The sequence below is a fragment of the Botryllus schlosseri genome, chromosome 7, assembly GCF_051294905.1.
Source record: "Botryllus schlosseri isolate E-star chromosome 7, Bs_hap1, whole genome shotgun sequence".
Lineage (NCBI taxonomy): Eukaryota > Metazoa > Chordata > Ascidiacea > Stolidobranchia > Styelidae > Botryllus > Botryllus schlosseri.
The window spans coordinates 15,035,258-15,047,763 of NC_137242.1; the positions used below are offsets into that span (position 1 = coordinate 15,035,258).

Below are 12,506 nucleotides of genomic sequence, written 5' to 3' on the forward strand. Positions count from 1 at the left end.
CAGAGAGTCACTAAATATTCACAAACGGAAAGCTGGTTATTCCAAGAAGATTTTTGCAACAAAGCAAGTAAAACTTTTAAGGTTGTCGAGGTGCATGGTGCATGCTCGTTTAGCGTTGATTTTTATGCTGCCAGCACCATGCCTGAAGTGACCCGCAGTTGAAATGCAATAGAGTTGAGTCAAAGATCTTATAATGGAGTGAAAATTACAATTTACCAAAAGGTTCACAGTGCAGAACCTACCAAGGTCCTGTTGTGAACGCGAACCTCTAAATTTCCGAGGTTCACACACAGAACGCGAACGTGAACCTCACGTTCACACCATCCCTAATATTTTCCCATCTCCTGTTTACCTATTGAAGAATCAGTCAAACGATGGAAATTGCATGCTCTAAGCAAGTCGGAATGCATTTGAATGTCAAAACTTGATAACTTCAGTAAAACTGCGATAACAAAAATAACATAAAAATATCTCTGAATATATAGATACATAAATAAATAAATAGAACTACTAAAAATGAACATTGTAATGCCGCTGAGCACTAAAGCATAGAACTAAAGCAGTAAACAATCAAGTAGAATATCTGCAAGTTTTAAGAGCCAATCATGAGTAGTAGAGATAACTTCAAAGAGAACTATATAAAATGCTAATATAAATAAAATAATAATCCGAAACATTTATAGAAACCATATACCAAGTGTTGACCTGTAATAGAGAAAGAACAAACATTTTAATTATAGAAGCAAATAGGCTTGTTGCTTATGCACAATTGTCACCCATAAATGTTACTACACCTCTACCATAGACACCAGCACGTATATCATGGTACCATGCGTCACAAATTTGACATTGAATCCCACCCTCATTCTCCTCATCCTCATAAAAATTACCACCACATGTACCACAATTGTTTTCTGAACTTACACTTGAGGTAACTGCATTGATACTAGCGCAACGATTTTTCTCAACTTGCTTGACTGGCTGAACTGGTTTTGTTGATTGAGCCTTCTCCAAGGCACTAGGCTCATTTCTGTAAGTCTGACCTGTCAGTACTCGAATTCCTGTCTCAATTGACTTCTTTCTTGTTTTTCTTTTCTGAGTGGACACTGCAAATGGTAATATATTCTGAAACGAACTCGCTGCTGCATTTTCATGGTCCAAAGAACGAGATGAGTTGGTGTTGACATCTCTACAGAAGCTCGTTGAAATGGTGGAACTACAGCATGCGTCTTCAGTCGGCATAGGATCAGAGCTTCGGATCAGTACATCAGTTGTTTTTGATGGCTCATATGCGACGTCAGGAATTACTGATTTTTCAAGAGGAAAGAGCCCAGTTGATTTAAAAGACTGTACAGCATTCCTCATTGTGGCCACTTTCATGTACGACTTGCAGAACAACTCTGGAAAATCCAGCCTTGAAATACCCATTCCGGAATTATTTCGTAGGTGCATTCTAGCAGCCTCCTTGTAGTAGTCTTTGAGCGGTTTAAAATGGATTTTATCAAGCGGCTGAAGATAATGACTGGTATGCGGAGGAAGACTTACAATTTCTACATTGTTCTCCGCAGCATACGCAAGAGCTTTTCCACATCTTGTATGCGACCCATGGCCATCAAGAATCAGCAATGTTTTGCCAGACACATTTTGTTTATGCATCACAAAATGAACCATCCACTCATAAAACAAATCACGATTTATGTAGCCAGTTTCACTGTATTTTACAATTGTAGAAGGAGGCATGCCACGTTCCAAGCGAGAATTGGGTCTCTTCCCCTTGAATATTACCATTGGTGGAACGTAGTGACCAGCTGCATTTACTGCCATTGGCACAGTTTGCAGTTGGCCCCGCTCTCCACTTGTTATTTGGCTACAGTACCGGGAACCTTTACAACCAACAACATTTTTCACGCCAGGAATCAAACTCAGTCCTGTTTCGTCAGCATTATATATCCGTTCTGGATTCCCTAGAATCGCATATTTCGTCATTAATTCTTGAATTAATTTGAAAAACTTGTCCACAATTGGCTTGTTCAAGTGGATGGCCCTTTGAATAGATACGGCTTGTGGCTTTCTGATTGTCAGAGTGTCCTTGTGTCGTCCGCGAAATCCCCTCCACCAACCCAATCCAGCCATCTTTTTGCCAGTGGAGAAATTATGTGGAATATGATTTTCTTCAACAAATTCAAAAGCCAATTTTCCTATGTCTTCAACAGTAAGTGGGAAACCTCGTCTCTCAAATTCTAAAATATGAGTCAAAAGTTTTGACTCATTAGCCTCCCCCAACAAACAAGACCTGCCTAGCTTTTTCGAACCTGACTTTTTTGTCAAATCTCCTGACAAGTGGCGGGTTAAAGTTGTCCTTGCTATGTTAAAACTTCTAGCTGCTGCCTTAATTTTTGATCCTCTGGAAACCTCATCTATTGCCTTTTTCATATCATTTTCATCCCAACTCGCTCTATTACTCTTTCTTTTAAAATTTCGCGGCATTTTAGCATAAACGTATAAAGATATCTGTAACATGGGGTAATATGGACACATGTAAAATGGCTTCAAATTACAATTGAATACAGCTACCAAATAACACCAATAACATCCTTTATGTATGTTATTATTCAGGTAACAAGTCTAAATTTGTTACAGCAATCCGCCATATAATTCGACGACATTTGGAAGATGTGGGCCCCAAATGAAGTTTCACCCCCTCTACCAGTCACATCTAGCTGCAACAGATACATCACATATTTAAAATTGATGAACTGGCGGTAAACCTCATCCAACGCCCAAGTCGAATTTATAATCTACACTGCTCCGGCTTGAATTACACCGAAAACACGAATATGGTCGCAATCACATACATAATTCGGCATACAGGTCCGGATTGCACGGCTATTCTACAGATATGTCACTCTTCCTCCCCGGCGAAAGCGTCAACAGTCGCTAATGCGACCAACACACAGCTAAATCGATACCTTGTCACGACAATCATGAAGTGTGTAGGAAGTTGAAGTTGGTAGGCGATTGCATACTTATATGGCCCCCCCGGAAGTCCCGCCCAGGGCCCCCCAATTGTAGGGCCACCACTGATGGTAACCCTACTTTTAAACAAACTTCGTTAAATTCCGACATTGCTATGAAGGACGTATAGTTTAATAGAGGCTAGCAAACAGCAAAGTCGCATTTCTTTCGAAGGAGACCGATAAATCCCAATTAGGTTAGTGGTCTTTAACACGACTTTGCGAGCTTGTAGCAGAAACTTCAATACACAATGCATCAATGCCCGAGTAACTATAACGTAGTTCAATTGTCATGGCAACTTTTTTCTTTTGAAAGTTTGCAGTGAGCGTTATAATTTTTTAGTGTGCTATACGACAGAGATGAGCGGATTTGAAATTTCTATGTCCTAATCCAATCCAAATACGAACCTTCAAATCCTAATCCAAATCCCAATCCATAACATTTTGATATTCAAGTCCATGTCCATTCCTAATCCGATTCCAACTGGAAATTCAGAAAAAAAGGACTAATTTATTATACAATGGAGGGATTCGAAAATTTTCTTTCACAACCAACGATTCACTTGATTCAAGATAACCTAGTAACCATAAGTACATTAATAACTGATCTGAATAAAGTTTGTCGCCATTCGCCAAACAACATTTCAATCTCCCAGAAAATAGGTAATTCCAATCCAAATCCTAAGCCGTCCTGAAAAAAAGTCTAAGCCAAATCCGATAAAATTTCACAAATCCTGTTTTTTCAAAACCTAATCCTAATCCATGCTCATCTCTGCTATACGAGCTAAACAAGTTTGGGAAACAATGATTTGAACCATGGAGTGATGGACCAGTTTTCCATGATTTGAACACACAGTATCGATACGCCCAGGAAGGTGAAGCGATATGTGTATTGTATTTCCCAGGACTGTGACGTCACCGACGCCATATGCAGATGTTCACAGTGAGATTTTTAAATACCCGTCTGTGCTCGCCAGAGATGAGCATGGATTAGGATTAGGTTTTGAAAAAACAGGATTTGTGAAATTTTGTCGGATTTGGATTGGATTTGGATTATACATTTTTTTCAGAACGGATTAGGATTTGGATTGGATTTACAAATTTTCTGGGAGATTGAAATGTCGTGTGGCGAATTGCGACAAACTTTATTCAGATCAGTTATTAATGTACTTATGGTTACTAAGCTATCTTGAATCAAGTGAATCGTTGGTTGTGAAAGAAAATTTTCGAATCCCTCCATTGCATGAATTAGTATTTTTTCTGAATTTCCAGTTGGAATCGGATTAGGATTGGACATGGACTAGAATCTGAAAAAGGTATGGATTAGGATTTGGATTTGGATTTGAAGGTTCGGATTTGGATTGGATTAGGACATAGAAATATCAAATCCGCTCATCTCTGGTGCTCGCACCATCACTATCGGCCCAGTGCAACAAATGAATTTGTCAACCTCTGTAAGAGGGATATCTAGATGTCGCCGCTTTCTGACACCAGACGAACGAGAGGAAAAATATTAGTCAGGGCTGATTTAACGTATCGTCATTATGACGGACAAATATAGCAACTGCCTAAAGAGAAACGTCGGGATATTCATAATTCCAATAAACCGAAAGGGAGCATATAGGTTTCGGGCTCCGTGTAATAATATAGCGTTAATGAACTATCACAACTTCGAAAGTGAATATTTTTTTGGCATATTCGCAGCGGATGAATATCGATCTCAGCTGATACATGCAATGATCGGAATGTGACCCGTCAAACATCACCGGTAAGGTCTGCTGCGTCCGTGTCCGTGCGGTCATATATGTTTATTAGATTACCACTAGCATATAGTGCGGCTTTGGCGAAGAAAGCAAATTTCCCGCGGAAAGGATCGTTTGTATCTTGGAAGACAGGAATATTCCATGAATTGGAGGTTGTCAGAATAAGGTACAGTGATAGCTCAAGTAGTATATTAGACCTCTATGGGCTCTATCTATTATGTGTAACGCCGGTTGCTTACGGTACTGTTTTTCTATACCGGTACCGTACCCAAAGTTGTTATCACACAATTTTAGGAAGCGTCCAATTTTAAGGGCACAAACTTCTTAAAGTTCCGACAGTGCAATTAAACGATACTTGGCACGTTGGCAGTGTAATAAAGGCTATAGCAAACAGTAAAGTCGTATTTCTTTTGAAGTATTCCGAACAATCACAGTGATGTTACTACCGTATGCTCTTTAACAGGACTTCGTGTGATTCGCCATGCAGGCTTCAATAGAACCACGTATATGAATTTATATTATCGAAAATGCAGCAAGAAATGAATTTTCCAATAATAGATTTGAGTTACAGACATTTTTCATTATTAAATTTTATTTTATTCTGATTTTTGAAGGCTCATTGTTTGAAGTTTTACCGGTCCTATAACAGTGTTGCGATGACTCAAATCAACTTTTTCGTATGACTTGACTCGAGTAACTTTGTTCCAAAATGACTTGACTGGACGTTTCAGGAATGTGGATTGACTCGTGATTCAGGTCAATTTTAAGTGATCAAGTAATTGGTGTCAACCAAATTGCTGTATCTCTTGCGTGTCCGGATTGTTTGTGATGCGTTTGTGCAACCTATGTGAGCAATCAGTCATTTAATGAATGCCTTTACGTGAGTCTTACCGTTCCTCCATTGTTATATCACAAATCGAATCAACACAAACGAAGGGATCAGAGCTTAAAGTAGCCTATCTGTTGTTGTAAACTAGTAATAAATTAATATTATGTTTCAGGCAGTGGTTTGCATTGACTTGACGATTGATTGACGATCACGAGGACATCCTAGCATTGCTGTCGCAGTTGTGACAGTGGGAAGGTGGGCTTTGACCTTGCTTTTTGTTTCCCCGGTGTTCACTATTCAGTATTAATGAAATTTAGATTGAATTGAGCTGCTCAAGTATTTGAATATTTGACTGGCGGTACTATACTTGAATATTCTCATTTTGCCCTCAGCAATGTAAGTTAGATTTGATTTTGACTCTAGTTCACCGAACTTTATTGATATGTTCGGCTCATGGCGGAACTTGATTATATCAAGTCCATTTTGATCGACAACGCATGTCCAGATTATGTAATGTACTTGAATGATCTATTATGAAGAAAATTTTGCAATTTGGAAACACGGACTAGGCAAATCCCCTGTGTATGTACGATCAACAGTACAATGGTGATATTATATCCTTCACACTCGAGTGGTGTTTATGACCAAGACCTTTATGCCTCAGACCCACAACTATGGACGTCCTGCTCTTCAAAAGAGTAATATTACATGTAATTCCAATGCCACTGTGATAGTCCGTATTTGTGACGCACATCTGCAGTTGTCTGAACAGGTGAAATGTCATAGGTAGTCCGTATCTAAGCACTTCTACTCCTCGAAGCACTCCCAGTAGAATTCGCCGGCTCGTACTACTTCAAGTGCATTTTACACTACCTCTACTACTGGAGTCTTCAGTTTTTTAGGCATATTTATCTTTTTACTTATTTGTAAATCACAATTTTTACTTTTACTGGAGTAGAAATTTACGGCGTTACTTCTACTTGTCTATTTCGGCCACCTTTGGAAAGATCATGTGTACAATTTGATAGTTCAATCAATCAACCTATCGATCGTTCTGCATTTGTACGGCGGCGTAGAGAAGTTGGAGATTCTGGTTCCTATAACCAGGTCACAGCGTTCAATTCATCAATCGGTCAACATCTAGTGAACTATCTGGTCTGTGCCAGGAATTACAATGATGGCATGTTTTTACTGTGATTGCCAAATTTAGAGCTGAATTTCATTTACCTGTATTGGGGTCAATGATGATAAAATTGAACAACCTGATTTATGCCGTCAGAAGGTGTTTCTTTACAATCATAAAATCTCCTATTAATATATACAGCAAATCGTCTGTTCAAGGTCTTCCGTATATTGCATTTCTTTGTTATGCCTACCGGTATAGCTGATTTACGTTCTTTATATTATTACATTGTTACATCATACTTAGCCATATTATCTCCAGATAAGAGGCACACAATAAGTCTTCGACTTAGTAAATAATGCTACAAGGAATGTAGTCCTGAAAGCTATTACCGTACCTCCATTTGAATTAAGACAAGTTTGGCGAGTTTGAGTATGTCCTGTCTTTCAATCGTTTTTTACCCACACTGAGACAGTAACGGAGTTTCAGATATAAAAACATTTGGGTGCTTGAGTAAGTTGCCTAGGCTTTCAGTGCTGCGATATAAATCTGGTTGAAGAATGCAACCTATTGTGATAATACGGCCGTAAACCAAACTTTACGCTGATTGGTCGAAAGACAATAATAGCCTTGACGAAGACGCAGCAACGGTTGACGCTGCATTTACCTAAGCCGATACTGCACCGCTGCACATGCCACCGGCAAATTCATTGCAGAGGGCTACGCTACATTGTTGTCAGATTATTGTGTGGTGGAACTAGGCTTGAAGTCCTGCCTCCTTACCATTCCCATGCCTTCTTCAACTTTGTGTTGGAAGGAAATCCATGGAAAGATCTACTCTTCCCCATTTCATTGCCATTCGTCACACCACATTTATAAACACAGCAGTATTTTAACATTATATCGTCGCAGTGGAATCAAAGTGACTTATGTCCAGTTTTCAAATTTGGAAGGTTCATTATTAAAACTTGAAAATAATCAAGTTTTTTAAAAAATTTCATTCTTTTTCGGCCATATCATGGCCATGGTTATGTCTGTTTCATTAATTCAAAGTTATTCAGGGCCAATATATGACTGAGAGAAGATGAAAACCTTACGTTAAGTCAATTTTCTCAAAATGTGTAAAATGGACATAAGTCACTTTGATTCCACTGCGACGATATGTGTTATACTGAATATTTCCTTTCTCAATTCTATAATCGATGAAGAAATAACCATTTAACTGTAATATTGTCGTTTTTGTGCTGTCTACACGTCTACAGAAATATATCATAGTGGCAACTTAGCTGAGGTAAATGCATCGTCAACTGTTGCTATACGCTGTCGTCAAGACCATTGTCTTTGGTTTACGGATGTATTGTAATGTGCATGCTCTTTCATCATTATTATGACCGTGCACTGTGCACCTTCAAAAGAAAGATGTATGAGTTATTTCGAGGGGACTAGCAACTCAAAAACATAAATTTCGAATGGCTACCCCCATAATCATGAAATTTTCACAGTTGCAAATGTCACTATGCTATAAACAAAAAAACAAAAAATTTCATTCTACCCAGCTGATTGTGGATTTTTGCATCAACACGGGGAATGAAAATCTCGATATTGTGAAGCCCCTTTTCCGATCTAACGCCTTCTTTAGGAAGTACTAGGACAGTGCTGTGCTATGCTAAAATTTCAAGGATTATGCATCTCATCTCGGTGAAATTTCATTTCGAAATTTGAAAATTCCAAAAAATCCCAATTTTTTCATAAATTTGCTATTAATTAAATAGTATATTCATATTGAAATGAACCCGAATATTTTCGGCTGACACTCGTCATGGGTAATCGTCAGCAACTAGTAGAGAATTGGAAAGAACATTGTATATCAGTGGTTCTTAACCTGGGGGTAATTACCCCCAAAGGGGTAATTTACCAATTTCTGGGGGGTAATTCAAATCTTTATACTTATAAACGCCGCACTGAAGTATTTTCAAACGTACATATGAATGTATAGGCTAACATATGTTTTTGCGAGCTTGTGTATATTTCGTTTCACTGAACACAGCACCATGCCTGCTGTGATATTATGGTAACCATTAGGGATTATGAATAACAGGTCCGAATGTAGTTTAGTATAGTGCTAGGTAAGTCCAATTTATTTTGCAGTAGTGCGGATCCAATAGTGTTGCGCATGCTGAAAAATTGAAAAAGAACAAGGGGCGTGTAAGTTTATCTTTACACCTATAATGCAGTAACAATATCGTAGAAATATAGTTGTTAGGATTGAAAAGTGTAGTGGTGGTCTAGTCTAGTCGGTAAAATTGAGTCTGAAATCATCAAAAAGCCTTCGAAGAAACGAGGAGAAGATTTCGGAACATTTTGGGTTCGTCTTAAAAAATGAAAAACCAATCTTTGTCATAATGGCATTGAACCTTCTGATTGAATTTCCTTCAACTTATTGCCGTGAAGGAGGATTTTCTGCAATGGTATACCTATCAAAACAAAATGAGTTTGTGATTGACAATTACATATTACATGAGAGATGCTGTCTATTATCATCCTCTCTAGATTTGCCTAGATTGCCTAGATTTGACCACTAGTGGATAACACGAAAACAGCATCAGTATTCGCATTGACTAGATATTTTCACAGTGTAGATCTCAGTGTACATTATGACGTCATATTTGTCATATTTTTGAAAAGGGGTAATTGCATCCCGTCATTTTCTTCTTGGGGGTAACGACATGAAAAAGGTTAAGAACCACTGTTGTATATCAACAATCGTATCACAAAATATGACGTCACCAGCATGAAGGAGAGAGCGTTCAATGTACTATTTTTAGGTGATACACGAACTCCTTTTGTTGACAGAGTTTTGGTTGGTGTATTTTGATAAAAGTTGATTCCAAGGCACACAAATGGAATTGTGAGCGGCCTCGTCCTACGATTCGAAATCGGTCGTCTCGATAATTATTCGCACTAATCGGATTATCCAACAGATGTTTGCCGATGGCAGAATTGATGGCCTTTGATCGATCAGCATCAATCTTAAGTGGATGAGTTAAGGGTGAGCTTTTCACTGAGCGTGTTCTGATAAATCTGGGGACATGTTGGTTTATGCGGTCCTGCAGACGTCTTGACGTTCTTCTGTCAACAAAAGGAGTTCGTGTATCACCTAACAATAGTACATTGAACGCTCTCTCCTTCATGCTGGTGACGTCATATTTTGTGATGCGATTGTTGATATACAATGTTCTTTCCAATTCTCTACTAGTTGCTGACGATTACCCCTGACGAGTGTCAGCCGAAAATATTCGGGTTCATTTCAATATGAATATACTATTTAATTGTATATTGAAGTTCTGTACCTCCAAGAAGCTCTTCAAATTTGCTATTAGTTTACTCTGACGTTCTGTACCTCTTGACATGATAAAAACTGTTAGCATAGCACAGGTCTGAATCTCAGCTTTTCAAAAAAAAACCTTGAGTGACACATTTACGACAAATATTTCATACAAATTTTCGGTTTACCGTGATGCGACGTAACAAAATTTTACAATTGAGAAAACAACTAACAAACATTTGAAGCGTAAAAAGTCAATGGACAAGTGTTGCCAATGTAATGATAAGAATGAGTGTCGAAATGCTAGAATAACAATTTAACACATTTTTAGCCGCAGATAATATAGATCGATATATTTTATAACGGTCAAACAGGCGCTGCACTATAAAAATGATGTGGTCTGAAATTAAAGCGCAGATCAAAAAAATTTTGACTGCAACCCTTTTCTTCAGAAAGCCACGGTAATGGAGCTGCAATTAAATGAATTTTGCGTAGGACCTTTCCGTTGCCGCGGTTGTGCGTCATTTCTTAGCCCATTGCGAAATTTATGGCGCAATATCTCCACTGTCACACTTGCTCGTCGCAACCTTTGTATTGTAGCTCAATTTCTTTATGTAGTATGTGGAAAGCGTATGATACTCACTTTGCATCCACATGATACTGCTGCATGGGTTGGGGACTCTCAACGCCACTTGCAACATATGCATTATCACCATGCTGCCAATGCTCAGTTGTACACTACAGGTACCCTGCTGTGCAAATGCCATCTGTTCTAATGGGAAAGTAACATAGATGTATAATTAGTATATTAACGAATGCACAATTCACAAGAATGATATAACGAAGGTGTGCCGGTTGTGCCTCATTATTATTGATATGCAAACTGATAGTATTATTGTGTTGCATACGGTACAGTTCTTCGTCATATCCATTGGCCAAGAACGTACTCGGTGGCTGTGACTTCATTCGTTTAATTCCCCTTAGAGGCCTGTTTCTAATATGTATGGTGAATTTGAATTTGTCCTTGAGAATGTTCAATCGTGGCTAGTGTCAGATCATAAGACATTAGGGTAGCGCAGCACGGTACCGCTATCGTACAACCGAGCCTCGACCAGTGCGACGGTGAAGATATCGCGCCATGAATTTTGCAACTGGTTAAGAAACGATGACGCCCAGCCGCGAAAGCTGGAGCGGAAAGGTCGTATGCAAATTTCATTGAATTCCAGCTACATTACGGTGGCTTTCTCAAGAAAATGGCTACGGCCAAAATCTTTTTTCGATCTGTGCTTCCATTCAAGAGCATCATTTCTTTTGCGCAGTGCCCTTTTAAGCCTTTTCCGTTGCTTTGAAACATGTATTTTGATATAATTTTACAATGTACTTGTACATATTTGTTTTCTTTTCAATCTGCATTATTGTAAAATTTGATTGGTAAAGATTGATGGTGGTTAGTTCTCATTTGTTCAAACTCTTCAGTGGGGCAGACCTCTTCTTCCAAAAATAGTCCTCTTTTGCCTTGAATATATAGTATTACCCATAAAAATACTTGCTCACAAAATAGATTGAGCCGGGGATTTGTAGCATTTGTTATTAAGTTTCGCCAAGATATAGCCTATTCGGGGCGTACAGCAATGCTGATTGACTCGCATTCAATTATTGATATTACAGCACAAAGTGAGAGCGCAGCACAAAGCCTGTAACTGACCCATAAAGAATTGGAGATCTTCGCCAGCACAACATGGCACTTCAACCCTTTCGGAGTACTCAGGTAGGTTTTTACTCTACTTGCACTTCCACTTATACTTGACAGTTTTTATGGCAAACCTACTTATGCCTTTCGCCTTTAATTCTGTAAGTAGAAACTGGTTTTGGGGTATGTTTCTGTCACCTTTATATGTGCAAATGTAACTGGGCTAAATAGCCCCTCCATCGCAGTAACTGAAGTCATTTTCGAAAATCACATCTACTTGTAGTGTCGTTGGTCTTACCCTTAGGTCATGTCACTAAGATGCACTTTACAATTTCTGAAGTACAAACTGGGGATGGTGTGAACGTTGGGTTCATGTTCTGTGTGTGACACTCTGAAATTTGGAGGTTTGTGTTGGAATATTCAGCTTTCCGATATGAATCTATAGTGACTTAGTAGTGTTATTATAGCATTCGATTGTTCCCGTTAATACATTAGAAGAGCTTCTTGGAGGTACAGAACTTCAATATACAATTAAATAGTATATTCATTTCAATATGAATATACTATTTAATTGGTAATACATTAGGTGACGTTTAAAAAGTCAGCTAGTCAGTTAGTTATCATGTACATTAATATATTACTTTACAGAAATGTAGGGTTGGAATTAGCAATATGACGTCGAACCAGAACCTTTCAGAGATTGCACCATCTCTAGTAGAAACCTCTGAAGAACTGCTCCTAGTATGCATTCCCTTGACCAAA

At 38.5% G+C, this 12,506-nt stretch overlaps 1 protein-coding gene and 1 long non-coding RNA gene across 2 annotated transcripts; one reads left to right on the plus strand and one right to left on the minus strand.

The window, feature by feature from the left end:
• Window positions 1-335: 335 nt before the first annotated feature.
• On the minus strand, window positions 336-3,949 carry LOC145443244 (uncharacterized). The gene has a single exon (XM_080321234.1). The coding sequence runs from the start codon at window positions 2,536-2,538 to the stop codon at window positions 760-762; it is 1,779 nt and encodes a 592-aa protein (XP_080177360.1). The 5' UTR covers window positions 2,539-3,949; the 3' UTR covers window positions 336-759.
• A 528-nt stretch (window positions 3,950-4,477) lies between these two features.
• On the plus strand, window positions 4,478-11,758 carry LOC145443245 (uncharacterized). The gene is made up of 3 exons (XR_013916358.1): window positions 4,478-4,943; window positions 5,779-5,861; window positions 11,723-11,758. It is a non-coding gene; the product is annotated as an uncharacterized LOC145443245 (long non-coding RNA).
• Window positions 11,759-12,506: the final 748 nt, after the last annotated feature.